The sequence below is a fragment of the Mauremys reevesii genome, linkage group 2, assembly GCF_016161935.1.
Source record: "Mauremys reevesii isolate NIE-2019 linkage group 2, ASM1616193v1, whole genome shotgun sequence".
NCBI classification, from domain to species: domain Eukaryota; kingdom Metazoa; phylum Chordata; order Testudines; family Geoemydidae; genus Mauremys; species Mauremys reevesii.
Window position 1 is genome coordinate 74140116 of NC_052624.1, and position 25065 is coordinate 74165180.

At 40.6% G+C, this 25065-nt stretch overlaps 1 protein-coding gene across 15 annotated transcripts in view; it reads left to right on the forward strand.

Annotated features, from left to right (window-relative positions):
- Positions 1-25065, forward strand: part of RBMS3 (RNA binding motif single stranded interacting protein 3) — a 904530-nt gene that overhangs the window by 726359 nt on the left and 153106 nt on the right. For all 15 annotated transcript variants that reach the window (XM_039527080.1, XM_039527079.1, XM_039527082.1 and 12 more), the window contains one exon: positions 7588-7667. In XM_039527080.1, the coding sequence (XP_039383014.1) occupies positions 7588-7667 (80 nt within the window). The remainder of the gene's footprint in view (positions 1-7587; positions 7668-25065) is intronic.

Below are 25065 nucleotides of genomic sequence, written 5' to 3' on the forward strand. Positions count from 1 at the left end.
GGGAATAATATACATTTTAAAAATAGAATAATTTTTTGTTTGCTAGGGAAGGATAAACCTCAAATGGTTTGGTGGTGAGATTCGCTAAGATTAAGCATACAGAATTCTGATTCTTTATATGAACTTTCTCCAAACATCTTGAATTTGTAAATTTGGGCTGGAGATTTGATAACAGCTTTTCTTTAGAGATTTTCAACACTTTCCTGCTGGGTCAGAAATATAGTAAGAATAGCTCTCTCTATAGTATTTGAGCGCTTCAGTTTCTGGTCTTAATCAGAATCGAGAAGTACAGAGACAAATGAAAAGGAAATTCAAGGTTTTTTAAATAATTATCCAAACCTTTAAGAATATTAAAAGGATTTGGCCTATGACTTTGGTGGGGTCTTATTTTCTCCAAACTAATTCTTACCCAACAATGATATTTACAAGATGCACCCTAGTACCTTCAGAATTGTTGTAGGCCATGAACTGGTCTAGGGCCTGGGACTTCTTCCATTACACTGTGGACTAGTACCAAAAGTGCACTATTAAAGAGAGTTTGAAAGTGATATCTTGTGAACCATCTAGAACAGAAACAATTTTGTTTTACCACTAGAAAGTTGGTATTACCCATTCTTCAGAGGTATATTACATCCATCTCTTTGCATGACAAATTGTGACATTATTAGGATCTTTGTTTTTAAAATCTTGTTTTCCAGTTTACTTTATTTCTTACATAATTTTTGTGGCCATTACTTAAAAAAAAAAAAAAAAAAAGGATGATGAACGTACTTCAATCCTATGTTGAGCTCTGTGTGGGTGGGCCCTTTTCCCCACACACAGCCCCATGTGTAGGATCAGGCTCTTGTACAGTATGTAACATGAGAATCCCAAATGTTATTTCTGCCCATAGCAAGTGCTGAGGGTGTATCAAAATTTCAATGGAATTAAAACAAGATAGTAAACCAGAATGATAGGGAAGTCAGGTTTCGATATCTCACCACCTGCCAAGGCTAGAAACATATTGGGAGACCAGCAAAACTGTTTCCAGGAGTAATAAACATTTTCTGCCGCTAGTCATGAATTAATGAGTAGTCTGAAACACATCAATGAGTTGTTTCAGTTTATTAAATAAGATATTGCACATTTTAGGAGAATCTCTTAGACGTACTCTTTTACTACTTTCTGAAAGCAAAAATAATTAAATCCTTCAAATCCCAGAGTAATTTTGCTAAATTATCACTATTCATTTGATTTAATCCTGCTAACAGAGAGGACATTCAGAGTTAAATTTTCAAGTTTAGGTGCCTAAATTGCACCTTGCAAACATGAGCATATATAAATTCAAACATCGAATTGTGGTCCAGATCCTCAGGTGGAGAAAATCGTCATAGTATGTGTGCAAAATGGATAATCTGTAATTTCCCTCAGGAGAACCATAAGAGGAGCTAATGTGGTGAGGGAGGGGGAAAGATTTCACAATATTGCTTTATTTTCAGAACGCCAGAACCTTCTCTGATTTCCCAGATCCTCCAGGAGTTGGGGAGGGAACTGAGGACATGCTTCACTAGATTACCCTGGCCACATAGTCCTCATAATTCCATTTGCAGATTAACTCTTGTTTACCAATCACCTAGGGTCATTGTTACAAACTGTACATATAACCACCCACTTGCATATGCAATTATTTGTTTTGTGTGCACAAATACACATTTTTCAATCTTTGTCTATCTTGCATATTTTTGTATATCTTGTGATTTTTCTGCACAGGAATAGATGTTGGGTGCAGCATGATCAGCCAGCTTTGAAAATGTGCCCTTCGCAGTCAGTGTGGGAAGTCTAGGCTGCCAATAGTTTGTCCTTGCACTAACTCACTGTATTCTCAGAGCCAAAGGGTCAATTCTAATATATGGTGCTGCAGGTCCTCATATAGGGATGATGTATGGGGTCTATCCTTCGTTCTAAATGTTCCCGTTTTCTATGTGAAGTCAAACCTTAAGAGTAAGGGGTAATTTTTCAGAGGTCTCCGTTTGTGAACCCACAACTTTGTTCATAGAATTGACTTGAGTGTGCAAAACTTATGCAATAGCAATAAATGTATGGATTGCAAAACCCATTTGCACTCAATTTACAGCCAATTTATGTACATTCTGTCCTTTGGATAGGTTTTGAAAATTTTGAATTATTTTTAGCATTGTTTTAATTTAAATAAAAAAATTGCCAGTGCAACAAAATGCACTGCAATTAGCTATATATATATATCTATAAAATACACACACATATATGTCTGCACACACATACAGTTATGCACTTAATATAATATATAAATCCAGCATACAGAAACTATGTTAAAAGAACATTATTAAGCTTGCAAAGTCTAGCACTCAAAAGTTAAGAAATGCCAGAATTTGTCCCTTGTGTGTTTGCATTATGATAGTCTTGAATTACATGGTCACACAGTTGTTTCCACAGGACTGCTGACTCATTCAGTCCCCAATGGCAGGGGCGGCTCCAGTCCCCAGCATGCCAAGCACGTGCTTGGGGCGGCATGCCATGGGGGGTGCTCTGCCGGTCCCTGGGAGGATGGCAGACGGCTCCGGTGGACCTCCCGCAGGAGTGCCTGCGGAGGGTTCACTGGTCCCGCGGCTTCGGTGGAGCATCCGCAGGCGTGCCTGCGGGAGGTCCACCGGAGCCGCGGGACTAGCGGACCCTCCGCAGGCACGTCTGCAGGAGGTCCACCGGAGCCGCGGGACCAGCGACAAGCAGAGCGCCCCCCGCGGTGTGCTGCCGTGCTTGGGGTGGCAAAATTGCTAGAGCCGCCCCTGTCCAATGGGTCCTAGTCCTAATCTTCTTTCCCAGGGTCCTCTCAGTTTCTCCCCACACAGTCTTTGGCCTGGTCTCTTTACTCAACCAGTCCTGGCTCCTAATCAGATCTGTCTGATCCCCCCTTCACCTTCTTCCCCCACCCACTAGTTCTCAGTCCTAGGCTCCTTGCCCAGCCACTCTCCATCTCCCTGTGTCTCCTCATCTGGTTTCAGTCTCTTCTCTTCCAACTCCTGGCTCACAGCACCATCAGCCCAGTCTCCACCATCCCCTTACTCCAGGGGTTCTCAAACTGGGGGTTGGGACCCCTCATGGGGTTGCAAGGTTATTACATGGGATGTTGCAAGCTGTCAGCCTCCACCCCAAACCCCACTTTGCCTCCAGCATTTATAATGGTGTTAAATATATAAACAAGTGTTTTTAATTTATAAAGGGGGTTGCACTCAGAGGCTTGCTGCGTGAAAAGGGCCCCCAGTATAATAGTTTGAGAATCACTGCCTTATTCCCATTCCCAGTTTCCCTTTTCCCCCTCTCCCCACCAGCCTAAGGTTCCAGTCTTCAGCCAATCTATTCCCTGGTCCCCCAGATCCAGTTCTTGTCCCCTACGCATTCAAATCACATGGCTTCCTCCTCTTTGCGGCTTCATCATTGGGGGATTGGGGTGAGGAGAGGGTCATTGAAAGCACAGGAGAAATAGGTTTCCTGCTCTCAGTTTACGTGCCTGGACTCTCACCCAGCCCTGGCACAGCTTGCAGCCTAGAACTACAATTGCAGGGAAAGTTCTGCTTAGCCCCACGCTGGACCATGCTTGGTGCAGGTAGAATCTTGGGGAATTTAGCTCCTATAATCAAAGAAACGTATGTGTAATGTGATTTTTTTTAAAAAGGCTTATAATTTGGCCTGATTTGGCCAGATTCACAAGGACAGTGAAAGCACATCTCTGACAACAACTGTCAAATTTCAAGCCCTTGCTCCAATGCATGGGGATGCTACAGCTTTCCTAAGCAAATGAAGCCCAAATTTTTTAATGTGGGCAAAACAATGTATTTTTCCCTAATCTTGTTCTCGGAAACAGCTGAATTGGCATGGCTGAAATTTTCCCTAATACAAATCCACCTGAGGCAGATACTCATCATGCAATATTTCAGCCCAAATGGTGACAGTTTGGTGAAGTTGTAAATAATTGAAAATAAGGTCTCATAATGGAATAGTTATAATATTATTGTCATATCTATTTCCTGTAGTTGCCATACCACCCCAATGATTTTATAACCTTAAATAGCTCGCACAAAAGAAGAGTTGATACTTCACCACATACTACATATGTACATTTGAAAATTATAATTCATGCATCTGTCCGTAGGTGGGAGATACATCCAAGATGTCTCAAGTGTTACTTAATGGCTAGAGGTCTAATTAACATATTTCTGGAGGGAAGGTCTACCTGTCACACACAGCTGTTCTGAAAGACTCGAGGGGATTCAAGTAGCATGGAGGAATAATGCATGCAGTTGTAGTTATTCAGCAGCACATCTGAATCGAACATGTAAAGGCGGCTTTGTCTATTATGCTGCCTTTTCAGGCCAAGTTGATAATGCTAGTGTCAGTTTCAAGTGAAGCGTGTGCCAGATTACAGATAGCTAGTGCTGGCATTTGAGAGCCGTTAATTGTGAAACTTGAGAAGAAAATGGGCGCGTTCTTTCTAAGACAGCTATTCAGGAGATGGCCCTTTTATCCCAGAGCACCGTGGGTTTCACTTTTATTCCCTTCCCACATAAAATGCATGGAGTGCACTGAGGCTCTTTCACTTGGCAGCTCCTCTATTGCATTCTTTGCCGGGGCTGCTTTGGCTTGTTAAAATGTGCCCTATGTATTCAAATGAAATTGTCACTGCTGTGTGGTGCAACATAACGTGGTTTGACACTAAGCACCCGTAGCTACAGAAAACAGACTTTTCTTGCATTTATGCTTTCAGAGACAAGAGTCTCTAAAGGCTTGCTGCAGACATTCGCTTAGTTAAATCTGAATGAAGCCAAAGTGAACAATCTAAGTTGCTGTCTTTGTGCTCGTGGAAACAGCCCATCCTACATGATATGGCAGTAAAAACTGAGCTACAAAAGACTGTCTCATGGTTAGAACCCAGAAGGGACAATTTTAATGGTTTCACCCAAAACAAATTAACAAAAGATTTTGTACTGCTTGGACTATTAATCACCCTAGTCTCTTCCTTAGTTTTTTTTCTAACTCTTGGCAAACTCCTATCCAAGGAGAGAAGCCACCCCTCTCAGCGCTGGGTTGAGGCTCTAGAGAATATGTACGCTCTGCAGAATGTTGTTCTTTCCCCGCCTTACTAGTCTGTGGTAGCAATTGTATAGGAATTCATTTAAAAAGGATCTTGACTTGTGAGAATGAAGTAATACTTAAGTCATTAGAGTCTCCTAGCTGGAAGAATACCTAGATCAGAATCAAAATACGAAATGAGTATTGAATATAATTTTTCAAGAGAGCTCCCCTGAAAAAAAAAAACTGTAGTGTCTTTGCTGCCTAATTATGAGTCATCATCTCTGTCCCCCCTCCCCAAACATTTTAATTCCTATTGTGCAGCATGGGCAACTGTTCTCAGTATCAGTTAACCTGCTGAGGGGTCCGTTTAGGTCCTGTAAAATGGCTTATACATTTCTTAAAGTGATATAAACTCGGCTCAGGATTTGGCTCATATCTTTGTATTCTTTATAATCACTTCAGTCCTATAGGTGCTTATTTATTATTACTGCTGCAGTCCTATGGGTGTCTTAGAACTATGGTTCACAATTATATCAGGTGAATGATGAGTCATTTCACCAGGACAAGATCATGTGCTGTAATGTCTGTCTCCCTCCAGGGCTTGGACTCATGTAATTTACAAGTACAAATTGCTGTTGGTTTTGTTTTATAATCAATTTTCCATAATTTGTTTACTCTGTAATAATGAAATCATAGAAATGTTCTCAAGTCCAGGCCCCTGTGCTTAGGCAGTCCCATGTATACCTAGATTGTCACTGACAGCGGATTATCTAACCTCCTCTTAGAAACGTCCAGTGAGGCTGATTCTACAACTTCCCATGAAACCCTGTCTCAGTGTTTAATTATCCTTATAGTTAGAAAGCTTCTCCTAATATCTAATCTAAATCTCCCTTGCTTCAATTATTTCTTGTTCTACCTTTAGTAGATATTGACAGCAATTGATCACCATCCTCTTTATAACAGCCCTTAACATATTTGAAGACTTTTATCAGCCCCCCTTTAGTCTTCTTTTCTCATGACTGAACATACCCAGTTTTTAAAATCTTTCCTCATAGGTCAGGTTCTCTAAAATTTGTATCATTTTTGTTGCTCTCCTCTGGACTCTCTCCCCTTTGTCCACATCTTTCCTAAAGTGGGGCTCCTGAAACTGGGCACAATACTCCAGTTGAGGTCTCAGCAGTGCTAAGTAGTGTGGGACAATTACACTCCTGTTAGTACACCCCAGAATAATACACCTCTACCCCGATATAACACGACCCAATATGACACGGGTTCGCATATAGCGTGGTAACCCCGGGGCTGCGGCAGCAGGGCTTAGGTGACGATTTAAAGGGCCCGGCCTCCCAGCAGCGGCCGGAGCGCTTTAAATTACCGTTGGAGCCCTGCTGCTGCTACCCCAGGGCTGCGGCAGCGGGGCTCAGGCAACGATTTAAAGGGCCCGGGGCTCCCTGCAGCGGCTGGAGCTCTTTAAATCACTGTCGGAGCCCTGCCGCCACTACCCCGGAACTCCGGCAGCGGGGCTCGGGTGGCGATTGAAAGGGCCTGGGGCTCCCCACAGCCAGAGCCCTGGGCTCTTTAAATCACCGCTGGAGCCCTGCCGCCGCTACCCCGATATAACAGGGTTTCACCTATAACGCGGTAGGGATTTTTGGCTCCCAAGGAACCGCGTTATATCGGGGTAGAGTTGTATTAGCCTTTTTTGCAAATGTCTGCAGTTGTTGGCTTAGATTCAATTTGTGATCCACTATTACCCCAAGATCCTTTTCTGCTGTACTACGACTTAGCCAGTTATTTCTCATTGTGTAATTGTGCGTTTGATTTTTTGCTTGTTCTTCAATTTATCCAGGTCATTTTGAATTTTCATTCTGTCTTCCAGAATACTTGCAACCCATCCCAGCTTATTGCCTTCTGCAGATTTTATAAGCATGTTCTCCACCTCATTATCCAAGTCATTAATGAAAACCTTGAATAGTACCCCATACATGACAGACCCACTAGATTCTTCCTTCCTATTTGGCAGCAAACCATTGATAACTGCTCTTGGAGTAGTTTTAAAAAAAAAATCGTGCACCCACTTTATAATCCTGAATTATTGTCATTTTACTCCCCTTCAGTTTTAGCTTAGATCCTGTATCTTTTGCACATTCTTTGGGGGCATTTTGGGTGCATCAGAAATTTGGAATCAGGTCCTGAGCTTTTTCAAGAAGCATTTGACGTGTCCTTGTTTGAGATGCCCCCTAAGACTCAAAAGCAAGCTGTTCACTGCCACGGTTCCAGCCTGCATGCAGCCAGGAAAAATGCTGCAATGCTTGATAGTGGCAAGTTCTCCTTGCTAGCTAACACCATATTGTAATGAACTGCTCCACCTGCATCTCTACAGAATTCAGCAAGAGCAGCTTTTGAGATTTCTCTCGACATCTGTGTCGGGCCTGCCTTTGCTGACTGCACACTTTCATAAAACTCTAATAATAATTGCTTCCCCCTCCCCCTTTTCTTTTCCAGAATGGAGTCTACAGAAAAATGTGAAGTAGTAATTCAACATTTTAATGGCAAATATCTAAAAACTCCACCTGGTGTACCAGGTAAGTGTTTCCATTTCTTCTTCACTAAAATAACGTAAACATTCCTGAAGCATATTAGCCGATTTAGATTACAGGAATGCTGGAGTACATGCCGAGAGTTGCAATATTGTACGTTTGCTGTTATGTCTCCCCATCTAAGCAGACACACATCGTTTATTATGAGCAGTGATCACTGTTTGTTTATTTTTGCTGTTACCCTCCAATCCTCATTGAATTTACAATGTTGGCCCTGCCCTCATTAGTAGTATATGAGCATTCATGTATGACAAAAAAGAAGTGTAAATAACCACTGCAATAATTTTTACTGTATAAATTTTCCATTTTTATTGTATGGATTTTGTTTGCGTTTCTCAATTGGGGCAGAATCCAGATAGATAAATAGTAGTGGTGTTGCCGCATTTTTGTTCTCCTCTGCACTCTCTCCAGTTTGTCCACATCTTTCTTAAATTGTGCTGCTTGCAGCTGGACACAGCACTGCAACAGAGGCCCCACCAGTACCAAGTAGAGCAGAGCAACTACCTCTTTTGTCCTACAAACAACACTCTGTTAATACATTCAAGAATACCTAAATACCACACTTCTTTCTGATTTATTTTTCCCCCTAGTTTGTTTTACTCTCCACATTTGACAACACTTTGGGTGAAATCCTAACCTTATTGCAATAAGTGGCAAAACCCCTATTGACTTCAGTGGGGCAGGATTTCAATCTTTGTGCATAGTCAGTTTCGCTATTGTCAATTTCTCCTGTTGCTTGTGTGAGTCTCTCTTAGAAGAGGGGAGACTAAAACGTAGGAATACAACAATTGGTAGAGGATCTCAAGAGTATTCGTAATATCTGCAGCTACTATAGATTAATTTATGTAAAGTTGCCTGTATTTCAGGTTGTCACTGTCTCCTTAATAACTTCAGCTTTTAGGGTATCTACATAATACATGATTTTTGTACTTATCTTTTGTTCTTGCAGTGACTCAATTAAATTTCATCATTAGAGGCAGAAAATTTAGCATCATCGTATGTTTTCAGTAGCATGTACATGCCACATATAAGGCTCTGATAATGGGCCTCATATGCCTCTCTGGCAGCACATATGGGAAGTAAAGGAGTGACAGTGTTCTCAGTGTCCAGTTCCACTGGTGCAGAAGCCACATAAAGGTGGCATATATGGCTCCACGTTGTCTCCCTCTTCTCAGCTCCAAAGTGGCAGATGGGGAGCGGACGATGGGAGAGCAAGTGGTCATAACACTTTGCAGGCCATGCCATCCCCTGAAGCAGGCGGAATCAGGGGTGATTCAAAGGTTCTCAAACCCACTTTTCCAACACTACCTGCTCCTGAGGTGTTTTTCCTGGGTTTTCTAGCTACTTTCCTATTCAGAATGTTTTAAGGTTAAATACAAAAAGGTACTGACTTCAGGGTTTGCCTTAGGGGGTGAATACTTCCTGTTGATAAATTAAGGATATTGATGATGACCACAATGTGGAAAAAGAAACTGAAAGCTGAAGACGTATAGTAGGTGCTTAACCATTCAGCTGTGGATGTTTTAAATAACTACTCATTCATCACTAGCCTGCATAGCAATGTATAAATTGTTATGGCTTGATTTTGCTAATTTCATTTAGATATATTTGTCCAAGGAATATAGTCAAGTTGGAAATAATATATAATGTATGTGGGTTATATATACATTCAGACACGTGTAATTTCCACCATAGCATTGTCAGATACTTCATTTGTATCTGCTTTTCTTCAGAGGCAGAATGACCATATTGCAGGAGTGATCAAAATGCATCTTATAGGACTAATTAGGCCTACAGTTATACAGTTTGGTTGGCAGTCACCCTCATTTTTAATGAAAAATTGCAGCGTGCAAAAACTACATGTCTTATCATGGAATCATAGGTGGCGAGTTATATTCTTTTATGGTGCCCGGGCTCCAGGAATATTCAGGGCTAGGGGCCCTGCTCCACCAATATTTGGAGCTGGGTCTCTCCCCCGGCCCTGCCTGGAGCGGGCTCCTGCCCCCACCTGCCACCCCTCCCCCACGTGTCTCTCTCCCTGCCCCGCTGCGTCCCTGCCTGAAAGAAAGCAGCACACACCTCTCCCATGCCTGCTTGTGCTGCCGGTGTAGCACATTCCTACGCTACACCGGCTCCCCACATCAACTGCTGTCTGCTGCCCCAGGGCCTTAGTGCCCCCCCCCACTGCTAATGGCAGGGGAGGCTGCCCTTCTGCCCTAGCCCTGAGCCTCTCCAATGCCCCAAACGCCTCATCCCCAGCCACAGCCCTCATCCCCCCGCACCCTAATCCGCTGCCCCAGCCCTGAGCCCCCTCCTGCATCATGAACCCCTCATCCTCAGTCCCATAGCCCTCACCCCTGCACCCTCTCCTATCCCCAAACTCCCTCTCAGAGCATGAACCCTCTCCCCCTTCCCACACACCCCCTCCTGCCCCCAAACTCACTCCCTCTGCACCCCCTCTCACCCCCAAACTCCATTCCTCACCCCCTCCTGCACACCTACCCCCTGCCCCAGCCTGGCGCCTGCACCCAGCACCCAAACTCCATCCCAGAGCCTGCACCTTGCACCCCTCCTGCACCCTAATCCCCAGCCCAGGACCTGCACCCCAGACCTCCTTCCCCCACCAAAACTCCCTCCCAGAGCCTTAGGCAGGTGAGGGCGGAGTTGGGGGGGGCAGGTTCTGGGCACCACCAACATTTCTACAAACCTGCGACCCATGCATGGAATGATACATCTTGGTCAATATGGCCTCTGCTCAGATCAAGAGGGAGCACAGTATGCTGGGACCTGTAATCTCTATGGGCTATACTTACATTTCATTGCCTTCTTGCCAATCGATAGCACATTAAATACCCTTGCCAGTCAGTTTCCTTTTGTGAGAAACCAGTGATATGGAATATTAGTGTTTTTTTTTAATTTTTACCATATATGCTAGTCCTTGAACAGAGGTGGTCACAAACAGCATGCAGGCAATCCTTTCTTTCATGAATCTCAGCCAAAATCTAATGCTCCTATTTCAGGAGCAACTCTGCCCCCAAAGTTGACTCTTGCATAAAAAACCTCTACATCACAAAGCTAGCAACAATGCAGCATTTCTTCAAAGACTGAGAAGTGCTAGCACAGTAAGCAAATGAACTGTGGCAGCACTACCTTGTGACTGCCTCCATACCAACATTAACAATCAATGTGAAAACTACTTTATGCAAATTAGGCACAGCTGTCAGGATCCTAGCGTGTTGTCAGTATCATCATCTGTTGGGCAGTTTAGAAATCACTGTCATAGTTACTCTGCTGAGTCTGAGTGCTTGACAACACTGTTTCTTAGCTCCCAGTTCTGCAAAGGCTTACACAATATGAGTAGCCCCACCATACTTTCTGGGACTACTCAGAGTATGTGAAAGTAACTTCACGGGCAACTTTTTGCAGGATCAGCATAGTTTTCTAATAAGTTTTCTTGTTTTGAGATGTTTCTTGTTGTTTACTACCATTAAACTCTTTCTTATACTTTGCGTGTTTCCTTACATGGAAAACAAACAATATGCTAATTAAAAGACAGTTAACTGCACAAGTACTGTATACAGTAATTGAATGATGTGATGTTCATTTAAATTATAGTAAAATCACCTCCATGCACAGGTATGTAACTTCTAACACAAGCTATGATATTCCATTTTATGGACTTCTCTCCTTAAAGTATTTGCTGACAGTTTTTCTGATCCAACTGATGTAGGTAATCTGTTTGAAACATGGCATATGATAGATTGGTGCTGTATCACATTAGGGGAAAAGAAATATATACCAAGGCCTTACTTTTGCCATTTCTTCCTGTATGCATACAATGGGTTGCAATACAACCCTATCTAATATCATAGCTACACCCGATGGAAGCACTGGGAATAGCAAGGACTCTGTTAGTGCAGGGTTTCAGTCACTATAATAACCCCACACACTCTATAGGCAAGTTTCAGAGTTAGTCAAGACCAGCTTACACATAGGAAAATTAGATATAACTACAACATTCTTAATTAATTTAACCCTATGCCTGTATTTCTTCTATTGGTAACTCTTTCTGCTTGATAGAACATTTAAATGATTGCTACTGATAGGTTTCCACATTTAAACAATGGTAAATTTTGCCTTGTTTTATTGAGCCAAAAAGAGCTATGTAATAGAGGGTGAAGTTAGAGACAAAGATATTTTTCTTTATTTTTAGTAGTCATTAATTTAGATGTCGAACAGGAACAAAAATGGGATATATAAAGCAATAAAAGTGGGGCATACAACAAAATAGGAATCTTGATGAGATAGCATATTTATCTGTATTTCAAGCTGATATAGTGGAATTGGATTTAAATGATCATGACTTGTTCTGGTCGTTCAGCTACAGTATATGAATCAAATTTTTTTTTCCAAAAGAGAATTCCCATTTGAGAGAGTTGTTTGATGTGCTTTCTCCTTGTTTATCCTGATCTCAGTGGTCATTTGGTTGCAGGGGTCAGATAGGAAGTGATTTCTCCAATGTTTTAAGAGTTCTCATCTGAGTACCATTCAATTCCAGGTAAAGAATATTACAATTTATGGAAGAGCCAGTTAGAATCATGAATAATTTGACTAATTTCACTATGCACTAGACCACCTAGAAGAACTCACTCTATCCTTGTTGGATGGAGATTTTCTATCTGCAAACACAGTTGATTTGGAATGATCAGTTTCATCAATTCACATAGAGTGAACATTTCAGCATAATTTTCAAAGCAAAGTGCTCCCATGATCCATATTTAAAAGTCAGTTCTGCTGTATTCATTATTACAGTTCTTAAGAGCTCACAGAACAAGTATGATCTTTTGAATTAGCAAGATATACGTTTTTCCTTTCCTTGCCAGTAATATTAGTTTGCTTTTTACCTACTGCTAAAAAGGTTTAGTCCAAGTTTCTTCGTATTCACATAGTTTCTCATCACTGCTTCTAGTCAATTTATATGTCCCGGTTATAAACCTGTATTTAAGCCTCTTGGTAAAGATAGAAGCATTTTGCTTTATCCTCCCTCTAGCAATTGCTTATCTTCCTGCATGGAGACGCAAGGAGAATCAAGTCTCCTAGTGTACTTGGAAAATCACAATCAGAGTTTGAAAATTATCCTTCCAGCAACACAGTCATTGGCATACAAGGAAAATCAGCTCTAGTTATTGTGGTGACCTCTTTATGAATGCCAGTTAAAAAAAAAAGAGGAATCTGATAACGTTAGCAAAGATATGTCTCCATGTTTGTTGTTAAACGCAACTGCTCAAACAGTCATCTGATTGCTAGAAAAAATTAGCCTATCCAGTTAGGGTTAAATGCAGTTGATTCAGAATTTTCAATTGGATTCCTAGCAGCTTAACAGAGATGGCACAGAACTGAGCAAATCTCATGTGTTGGACCACATCTCCTCTACCTCAGATTCCCTTTACTTCATCTTCTAGTTATCCATAAGCTTTTAATGAATACCTCAGGGGTTGTTAATCCTTGTTAATACCCTCGCAGAGATGTGTCTGATCTGTTCACTTTTGAATACAGTGCACTCCCAACCTGTACGTTCCCTTGGCATATGAGGTTTCATAACTTTACCAGAAGGAAAAAAAAGTTTCATATATAAGACCCAACTTCTGTGCAACTCTTGTAAAGTAAGGAATGATCCATTTGAACAAAGCTAGGAATAGACCAGTGTCAATCATTTAAGTGTTCTGGCCACCAGTACAGGAGGAAGGTGTTAAGTACCATGCCCCACAAAGAACCACAAAGTACCACAAAGAACAAGCAGACAGGGTGCCATGAATGGCACATGTCTTATATGTATTCAGGGCTAAAATACCATTTGTTGCTTGATTTTCTAACTTCAGTTGCCATTTATTGTCTCATAACAAGTTGCACAGCTATGCAGTTGCAGATCCAGACTGCTCTGTTTCATCCCAGTGCCAGTGAAAAGGATGTTTTCCTTCACTTCCAGGTTCTTCACTGGGAAGACTCATAATACCTAAGTAAATTGAGCAGTGCTATGTCTGTTAGTAAATCATTCTTGCAAAGGGTGCTGCTCTGTCTAACCCTTTAGGGTCTTTCCAATCCAAAGGGACTTTCTCAACTAACAAAAATGTGGTGATGTTGAGCCTTAGATATTCAGTGCGAGACACTTGAGTACTGCAGAAATAATTAGTTGATATCGTTATACTTCTTCCAGACTGAGAAAAAACCTGCAAACTCTCTGTATTTGACAGGGTTAGCATGAATTCCATCAGCACCCACAACACCTTGGATTATTTTATTTTCCATCCTGTCCAGTAGCTTGGCAGTAAGGCAAAAAGTTTGGTGTTGGCTCATTTTGAATTGTCCAGGACCTAGTGGACATTACAAAGATTGTCACTCCAGCTGGTGCTTCATGTGTACAGCCTTGTGGCAGCCTTGGCAGGAGTCAAGAAATGAATGAGTAAGGGAACAAATCTACATGCTCAATGAAGATGTGACTGGACAAGAGCAGACTGGAGCTTGCACTGCATCCATCAGTGCTGTTTCTCTCTCTCTCTCTCTCTTTTTTTTAACAGCTGTTAATCATATTTCACTTTACGAAACAGCTACATTTTCCATCAGCAAGGAAATGAGTTGTCTCTTTCTATTGACAAATTTGGGTACAGCTTTTAGGGGAAGATTTTCAAAGGCACAAAGGACCAGGGCCGGCTCCAGGCACCAGCCCAGCAAGCAGGTGCTTGGGGCGGCCAAGGGGAAGGGGTGGCACATCCGGCTCTTCTGCAGCAATTCGGCACTGGGTCCCTCATTCCCTCTTGGAGCGAAGGACCAGCTGCCGAATTGCTGCCGAAGACTGAAGCAACGGTGGTAGAGCTGCTGCAGATCGCAATCGTGGCTTTTTTCTTTTCTTTTTTTTTTTTTTTTTTGCTGCTTGGGGCAGCAAAAACCCTGGAGCCAGCCCTATCTGAGCCCCAAAGACTGGAGCTGGATCTCGGGTGTTAGGATCCAGGATTTTGATTTGAGCTCATCTCTAGTGCTTCATTACCTGACTTGTTTCCATATTCTTATGGCTCAATCCCCAAAACCAAGGCTTTTGGGCAGCTTTATTCATGCAAGTTGTCCCGCTGATTTCAAAGGGACAACTCACTTGAGTAAAATTACTCAAGTGTTTCTAGGATTGTCCCCATAACACCCAATCATGCAAAATATATTTATGTGAGTAACTTTAACTAGGTGAATAGTTCAGAACCGGCTCTAGGCACCAGAAAACCAAGCACATGCTTGGGGCAGCACAATTCCAGGGGCGGCATTCCGGGTGGCTATTTTTTTTTTTTTTTTGCTTATGGCGACAAAAACCTAGAGCCAGCCCTGCAAAGGACTGTTACATGTCCAGCTCCCAGTACCCTTTACACCTCTGAAAATGTACCTCATAGTCATTGGGCTTGTCCACACAGTGCTTAAATCTGCACCAGAAGCGTGTAAATTTTAGTCCTCACCAGTGTGTCATGCAATATTGGCCTACATGGACTCTACTGGCATGCACTAAAAGTTTCCTGGTGTGCGCTGAGATAGTACAGTTTGAAATGGGATTAGATTGATGTGCGCTAGGGAACTTCTAGTGCATGCCAGCCTCATCCATGTGGGCACTAGTGCAAACTAAAATCTATATCCCACACACCCCCATCCCTGGTGCAGTCACAAGCACCACATAGAGAAACCCCCTTATCTCTTTTTTTGAACATGTTCAAGGGCCAAGTAAGTCCCTTTTATAACTCTCTGAACTTTGCTTTTTGGTTTGTTTTGTGGAGGAAGTTGTCCTGAGTGCAGTGACTATCCCCTACAACTGCCTCCATTCTGGTACATCACAAAGCTTTGTAGCAGTTACAGCACTTCCTTAGTTTCATTTTCCTTGCAAATATTTAGGGTCATTAAAAGCTTAATGTGGTCTGAGTAGCATAAGCTACAGATCCAGCTCTGGAAAAACCCAATAAGTATGAAACGATATTCGTGAAAGTGGTGGAACCATAGAGAAAAGCCCACACTCTGGTTCTCCCTCTTTGAAACAATGTAAACTACCAGTTACTATTATTACTAAATTTAATATCAGACTACATTGATATAAGAAGAAGAAAAAATAACTATTATCATTTTTGTAGCACCTTTATTAATAGCATTCAACTAAACCAACATTAGTTCCAGATTATCTACTTCCTTTTTTAACCTAGGCAGAAATTGTCCTAAGCAATCGATAGCTTCATATACCCCAACTTTAATAATATTTACATTCTTTTGCTTTTTGACCACAAGGTCTTTGCTTCAAGTTCTAAATGGTAGTTATTGACCAGGATTCTCTCCATCATCTTTAATGCTCAGTTGTTGCTTTTCTTGTTGAGGCTGGAAACTTTTTTTGCCAGGGTAAAACAGTTAATTTTGTTTTCCACTCCTGTGTCAGTTTGAATATTTCTCTCTGGTCAACTCATGGCTTCTTGAACCCTAAGAATAAACTCAATTTCTTTCATCTTTGTTCTGAAGAAGTAGTCTTTGCATGTGGAACCACACATGTAAGAACAATATCTTTCCTAAGGATGAGTGAATAAAACAGAACACAATATTCTAGTTGAAGGCTAGCAAGTGTATTGTACAGTAGCAATATCACTTCTTTTCCTTTTCCTCTCCCTCAGTGAATTTCACTGTGTCTCTTTGTGTATGTGAATAACACATTGCATTTTTTTAAAAGAACTATTGCCTTGAGGAGTTCAGACCACTTTACAAAGTTAGGTAGATGTAACTAACCACACGTGATGTGGAATATGATGAAGAGATAGTTGTGACTTGCCTCAAGTCACATAGCAAATCAGCAGTCCAGTTGGGAACAGCACCCAGGTTTCCTGGCTCCCATTACTATGCCTAGTCCATCAGACCACACTATGAATGGTGGTGCATCTATGCTCTGAACTGACGTATACCCTGCAGACTTATATAATGGGCAATAAGAGTTCAGTTAGAGCCCTATAGATATATAATACATCAGCAGCACAAAACAGCCAGAACACAGCCCAATGATTGAATGTATAGTTTGGTTTACAATTAGTTTGTAAAAATTTGCTGAGTGCTCTGAGTTCTCTGAATGAGATCTTAGATTGTAAGTGGGAGGGTCCATCTTTTAATTCTGTGTTTGTACAGTGCCTAGCACAATGAGGTTCTAGTCCATAACTAGTACTCAGAGGTACTACAGTAATACAAATAAATAATTTTAGTGACATTAATATTATTGTGAATGTTTTAAACAAAGGTGTTACATTTTCCACTTTGCTGCCCTCAGGAATGATCTGTATTCCAAAACCAAAATAATTCCGTCATTTTTTAGACTCATTTCCTTTAACACATATAATCGTAAGATGATCTGAATTTGTTACTTTGTCTACCTTCCAAGCATTTGTTTTTTCGCAAACAGCTCCATTGTTATCTGCTGAGTACAGTGTATAAATCTTCCCCTACAGTATCAAAAAATATGATCCCTGTAAAGACAGTGGCAAAATAACTGTTTAACAAATTTTCCATTTCCTTATCCACTCTCTGCAATTCCCTACTGTCATTTTTATCTTTTACTTTCTATGCATTATGAATATATGTGCAGAACTCTTTGTTGTTAGCAGAAATTTCTTTTTCATCTTGAGCCCTCTAAACATCCTTTTACCTGTCTGCAGTTTGCGATATTTTTATAGATCTCACAATCCTTGTTTTTGTCAGATGGTTTATAATTTTTAATTCTTTCTACTTATCTTTTATAACCTTTCATCCTCGGTTTCCTCATGTGACGCATGGCTAGAAAGGGTTAAACAGCCTGCAAAATAAACAACCCTCAAAAGACATGTGGAGGGATAATGTTTGTGTATCTGCATATGCATGAGTACGGTCAATGATGTAATCAACAGTCCCTCTCTATGCTGTATTCTGATAATTCAGAGGTCAAAAGAACATCCTATCATTTAAATGAATTGTAAACACGGGATATCTCTGTATTCATCTCTCTTTGAAATGTATAGCAAATAATCTGTGAATGGTGGAGGAACAAGTAAATTGCCTTATGTTAATGCCTATAGCTAAGTACCGGTGATGGACCTCCTTAAAAGTCATGCTAATTATCTTTTGAACTCCAACTTGTCAAAATACATGAAATTGTATAAAAGATCCTTGGGTTCTGATTCTGTCATCTCAAGTCTGCTTAGGCTTCATCAGGGGAAGTTTGAGTCCCAAGACTGAGGTCCCAGTTATGCTAGTGCACCCCGAATATGATATTTGGACATTGAACTATTTCTAAAAGAACTCTTTGCAACTACAAAGCTCACCATCTCTGCTATGAATCTGAATCTTAAGAATTGAACTCCTGTATGTATATTGATCTTTTAATCATACTCTCTCTCTTTTGTTTTTTAATAAATTTTAGTTTAGTTAATAAGAATTGGCTGTAGCATATATTTGGGTAAGATCTGAAACATCCATTATCCTGGGAAGTAATGTGTCCGATCCTTTGGGATTGGTAGAATCTTTTCTTTTATATGATGAAATAAGATTTACCTAGATGGAGGCCTGAGGCTGGATCACTTTAAGAGAACTGTGTTGTTTGCACTTCTGAGTAACCAGTAAGGTTAATAAAGCAGCTGTTTTATGCTGGCTTGGTAAATCTAAGTCTTGGAATATCCACCAGCTTTCTGGGGATTGTCTGCCCTGTTCTTTGCAGTTCACCCTAATTGAGTGACCACAGCTGGCTCCCCACCCGGAGCCCGGTCACACCTCAGTTGCCTTTTCTCCCGTGTTTTGAATTGGTTGAGCATCGTTTGCAGTATCTCCAATTTGTTCCTACTTTTGGACCATAGATTTCTAATAGGTAGTGATTTTGATTCTAATCAAAATTACGTGGGGCCATTATCTTGCTCTCAAAAGCAGCTTTCTTAAAGTCAAAAAAATTGCATTGCTTCATAACTTTGAGTATTTCACATTTAACTAAGTTGTTTTTGATCACTGAATGAAACAGGCTTCTCCACCTTCAACTCAGTTTTTCATCTGTGATTCATTGTTATTTTTCTGTCCACATATCCTTCAGCTGGCCCTACTTTGTAGGTACTAATATAGATTACCTTTTGTTTTCAGGGCTGGTATTGGGTACAATAGTAAATGCTTCCTGTCAGAACTGTCCAGATCCCCTACACAGATTCACACATTTTTCATTTCTAACTGTCTTTGTTGTAGGAACGTATGTAGTTTTAGGTCAATAGATATTTTGAGGGGGGAGGGGGAGAACTTGTTCCACCACTAAATGACTTTTGCTCGCTCAAGACTTGATCCTGCTCTCATTCAATTCAAAGGGAAAACTCCCATTGACTTGAATGGTGCAGGATCAAGCCTCACTTATTAGACAGCTCTACCTAGCCCTCACTCAGCTTGCTATTTGTACAAACATAAAGTGTACCTATTTATAGTTTGGGTATTGGAATGCTCCAATCATGCGGGTTGTAGATCAAACGCTACAAGAGGGCAGATGTGTACACAGCACTCCTAAGAATAGTCCTTTTGGCTGATTTCCACAGTTTCTGTGCCAGAGAAATCCTCTTCTGCCTCCCAGCAAGGCTTTCTGGGTCCCTTTATGCTCTTTTCACATTGCAAAAAAAAAAAAAAAAAAAGGGGTCTGGAGTTGGGATGAGGCTCTTACCCATTATTACCTATGCAAAGTAAGATGAGCAATAGTACAACTCTTGTTATCATACTAGTAGCCTGCTGCTTAATTCCAGCCCTCTGGGCAGCACTGCATCACAGAGAAAATCCTTCAAATTGAAATTATGCAACATAAGGGTGAGAGGGAACCTAGTAGTTAAATACATATTTTTAATGTGAGAACAGTGTTACAATGGTCAACAGTTCCCGTCAAATGTATCAGTCCCCTTTCTTGGGCATTTCTGGTCAGGGGCGCTGGAACAATTTGTATAGTGGGGGGTGCTAAGAGCCATCGAACCAAACTGTAAACCCTGTACATGATGGAAACCACTTCAAGCCAGAGGGTGCAGCAGCACCCCTAGTTCCAGCACTTATGCTTCTATGATGTCTTTTTTTGTTTTACTGGCTGCATTTCATAAGATCATAGAAAGATCTTTCCTAGACTGAGTTACTGAAACCTGAAGGTTGAAACAGCCTATATTTTCATACCACAGCCACTGTGTCTGTGATGTTTTTACAGTTTACTCTAGAATTATGTAGTACTCCTGAATATGAGAGTCCTCAAGGGAGAGAGGAAAGATGCCTAATGTCTAGTTCTTCATTTCTCCTTACTGTTAAATCTTATAAAGACAATGCTCTATATTTATTTCTCCCATAAAGTGCCTATCTGTAATTATCAAATAGATGGTACTTCCAGAATCAAAAACTTTTCAGCCAGGCCTGATGCGGTGAACATAATATGTATTGTCTAACAGTATACTTGTATGGGCACTGTAGGATGAATAGTTTTCTAAGGCCCAGTTCTGCCAACCATACCCACAACTAGAAATGTAATGAAAATTGCACATTTTAGCAAAAAACAAAAACAGTTCATAAAAATGTTTTGTTTTTTACTGGTTCTATTCATAACGAGTAACAATTCAGCAAGTCGCCTTACTGATTGCAATGGGCCTACTCCTGAAGTAAATTACTACTCCGCATGAGTAAGGTCGCAGAATCAGGCCCTACATTTTACTCTATAGCCTTTTTTTTTTTTAAGTTAAAATATTGTAATTTCTGGATAAAGCCTGAGGTGTTTTAGAATAAAATTATTATTGTGAGTTCTAAAAAAATATTATAAATAAGCTATTTTTAAAAAGAGAATACGTGTAGTCCATTGGCCTAACAATAATGCTCTGTATTGCCAAGCATGGAACCTATGTCTGAATCTCCGTTCAAGGCTATTAGAGAGTAAATGTGCTGTAAAGGCAGAGTGATCAACCTTGCTCCATTTAAAGGTGACCCCTGCAGAAAATTAAGTTGCAAGTGTTGAGAGAGAGCTGAAGCAGTAGATGCCTCAGCATTTTAGGTTTTTGAAAGTAGTCCACATAAAGCAGTAGTACATGTACTGTGAAGACCTTCCTTCACTAATACGGGATCGATATAACTGGTCCTCTTCATTTCTAATTTTTCACGTGGCTGCCAGAAGTGGCTCCTATGTAATGCAGGGGAAAATGGGTTGGATTTTCTAGGCTCTAACAGGATATGGTACATTCTTCTTTATTTAAGTTAAGCGATGCATCGCACAATTCCCTGGGTGCATTCTAGAATGTTTTCACACCTCCACTGATGCATCAGATATTGTCCAAAGTTGGAGGCAATAGAAAAGCTAAAACAAAAGTCAAACCTACACTATTTATAGCAGAGACTGTGGCCTGTTTAATGATGGTCATTCACTCTGGAGACTTCATTGTGGTAAGACAGAGATACTAGACTAGACAGTTCTATGGTCTGAGCCTATGTTGCTAATTCCCATGTTTTTACGAGTCTAATGAAACCTTCCTCATGGTATTGACTTCTTATCAATACTGTAATTGCTGTTGTTTTCTTTCTCTTTTGAATGATCTTTGACTGTATCAATGTTTCATCCTCCTTTGTTTAATGTGAAAAAGATCATTAAATATCCTAATGCAGTTTTTTGTAAGAGAAGTGATGATAATGGTGATGTACTTGCTGCTTTCCAGTTTAGATAATTGTGTTTTGTGTGCATAAAATTCCCCTGTAGTTTCAGCTGGATACAATCTGCTTCTTCATTTCATGGTTATAATGCTGTGTGCTGGGCATTTCACCCAAGCAGTGGTGTCATTTCAGTGCTAGGCAAAGTAAATGTGTGGATGGGTTCACAGTAATAGCATATGAAGAAAAAATTGAAAACCTGGGTGCCGAAAGTTATACACTTAAATAAAGTTGGCGTGAATTTCAGAGTTGCTGAGCAATTACAGATCTCATTGGCTTTTAGTGGGAGTCACAAGCATTCAACAACTCTGAAAATCAAATATTGAGGCGACGAAACCATGAGTCATCAGTTTGGTATCTGGTCATCATGCCAGATGCTTGATTCTAGAAGTAGCTTTTAGATGGTAATTTATAATTGGATCTCATGTGGCTCCCAAGTTGTGTTTTATTATTTTATTATTAAAATAGTGGTTATTTTAAACTTAATTTAAGGAGGTAGGTGCCCAAATCCCCTTGAATTTTAATGGCAATAAGGTACCTAGAGCCCTTAGGTTCAATGGAAGATTTCAACCTACTGGTATATTTTTGTGATATATTTATGAAAGGTGCCCAGTTGTCAGCTTTTATGGTACAATATGGACCAAGTCTTGGAAACAGAGAAGTCCAATCCTTGCACTTTGAGCCGAGACTTCCAAAAAGGTGCTAATTCTATTGATTTTGAAAGTTTCTGTTGAACAGATATTTGTCTGCTAGGAACTGGATCAAGACCACCAACATATTTAACCAGGCCCCCAAACAGCTACCACCATGTTAATGGTTTTCACACACTTAGGACTTGACCGAGGATTTGAATCAGTGACTGCCTTGATATCTCATTACCAATCATCTGAAGCATCAGGTCCTACATCAGGTTGCCAACTTGAAAAACTCATCACTGTGATTGTTACAAGAAAGGTTTGCATACTAATAATATTCAATTTTTTTCTATTAATGACCACATTTCTGAATTTTGACAAGACAGTATAACAATAAACTGCATTCACTGTTAAACCAGACAAGGGTGTTGTCAAAGTACCTGTTGTAATCTAGTCCTTCCTCCTGGAAAAAATAAAACCGCAGTAGTCAAGTTGATTATGAATCTGAGGCCTACAACAGAGCCCTGAGGGGACTCTACAGCAAACCTCAACAAGCATGAATGTGTGGAATACAAATAATCAAACTGAATTTAGACCTTCACTCTCTTACCACAATGAAGTCTCCAGAGTGAATGCACCATCATTTAAAAGGACACAGCCTTTGCTACGAATAGCATAAGCTTGACTTTTGTTTTAGCTCTTCTATTGTTACTTATTAAATGCTTAGCCTACTAGTCTCCTGATCATCCCTCTACTTAGAATAAATTTAACCCACTTGTACATACCTCCAGGGACAGCTGGCTGCATTTTCCCCTGGTGCTGCACACTTTTAAGAGTTCCTTGATTAGTAATATGGTGGTCTGTCACTCTCTCTAATTCCCGGTAGGCTTAATGCTACATGTCTTCCCTGCAGCTAGCCTTGCTTTGCTGTCACTGTGTCTTTTACACCAGCATTTCAAAATTTATCTCCATGGGTTTTTACTAGCCTCTACCCCACTGAACTTTTTATAAATAAAATCCTACCTACATCCACGCGTTCCCCTGCCTGTGGCATTATATTGGACACTAACTGCATCGTATATGCAGTGTTGTTGTAGCCATGTCAGTCCCAGGATATTAGAGACACAAGGTGGGTGAGGTAATATCTTTTATTGAACAAACTTCTGGTGGTGAGAGATCAACAAACTTTTGAGCCACGCTAACTACTTATGCTAAGTAATGTTTCCCTCCTTGCATTAGCTGTGATGCTCAGAGTAGATTTCCCAGACCTAAAGAAGAGCTCTATGTAGCTGGAAAGCTTGTCTCTCTCTCTCAACAGAAGCTGGTCCAATAGAAGGTATCACCTCACTCATTCACTGCATCTTGTTATTTATCACCACTTCTGAGGCAAGAGTTTTGCTCACTGATGACCTGACACAGATTCTACGATTTTGAATAGGTGCTGCCCAGACTGGGCAGCAGTTAAAGTGAATTTAGAGCATCCTCTTTAAGATGCTTGTTTCCGAGTAGGGACTCGGATTTATTTATTGTCTTAAGCTATGACTGATTAGTCCAGGGAAGGTTGGAGGCCAGACACCTTTAAAGGATGAATGAGAACCTATTTTTGTTCCTATTTCATGTTAGTGGTGCTAAATCCATGGGGTGGCTACTTACCCTTTTTTATGGGTTTGGATTGTTGGAGTTCTGAAAACTTAAAATTTTGGTTGATTTTATTTGTTATTATTTATTTCTATGCATTAATACACAGGAGTGGGGAACAGGGAAAACCTGGGTTCTGTTCCCAGCTGTCAAAACCACAGTTACTGGCAAGCAGATTTTTCATCTAGGTTGACTTCCACAAGGTAATAAAATATGCATCTTGTTCTGAAATGTTAATGCTTTAGGCATCAAATCAGAAAAGCATTTTATCACATGCTCAAGTCCCATTGACTTCAAAGTTTACAAATGTGCCTAATTACTATCTTGAAACCAGAAACTGGCCTTGTGTTGAAAGAGTAAACAAAAAGATGGACTTGAGCAGCAAAGTTTAGTTCCAAACTTCCCTCAGAGTTCAGAGGATCCTAAGATGAAAATGAGTTATTCCAGCCAAATCAAAATTGTTTCATTGGAATTGTTAAAACAAAATAAAAATTCCTCTTTTGAATCTACTGCATATATTTTTGACCCAAACTCAAGCCAAACCTTCTTAAAAGTTCCGATATGTCTTCAATTTTTGGTTGGTTTGATTTATTATTTATTTATTTGTATCATTATGGTACACATCACCATAGCATCAGAGCATCTCTCAGACACTAATTATTGAATCCCCACAATACCCCTCTCACATAGGGATGTATTGTTATGCCCTTTTTACAGATGAAGCTGTCAAGGCCCAAAAAGATAAGGTGATTTGCCCAAGGTCACACAGGAAACTTGTTGCCGAGCTGAGAATAGAACGCTGATATACAGATTCCCAGTTCTGTGTCTTAATTCAAGACAATCAGCACCTGTGAAAATCAGGCCCTGGTTTTAAAAAAAAAATCTTTCAAGTGTATTTCCTTACAATTGTTTTAGTCCTAGGTACTGTTCTGACCTTTGAGTTTCTTGCTATCTGCATCTTTATTATTTTTAATTTTCCCCACATGTTTTTGTGCGGGAGTTGCCTGACAAAATGTGTATTTTCTCCCTTCAAAACAGAACCTCAGTTTGACTTCAGACAGGACTGAGGCAATCATATCAACATTCACCTTCACCAACTCTTTTCTACAAGCTTGGGTAACTGAGTTTAGGTTTGGGCAACAGGATTTTTCTATTCCTTTCAAAAAAAAAAATTCTTTTGCTCTTGTGCCATTTTAACAGCCTGTCTCTGCCCCTAATATCTGCCAGAACCACAAGTATTTCCCAGAACTTTGTTTTCTGTTGAGCTCTATGGCAGTTTTATCAGTGGAAAAAGATCCCTCCTCTTCCCTGTTAATTTCCAAATGTTGCACCAGTGTCTTGGACACAAATTCAACTGTCATAGCATTCCACTTTGGTTGGGAAGCCAAAACCACAAATATTCTTTG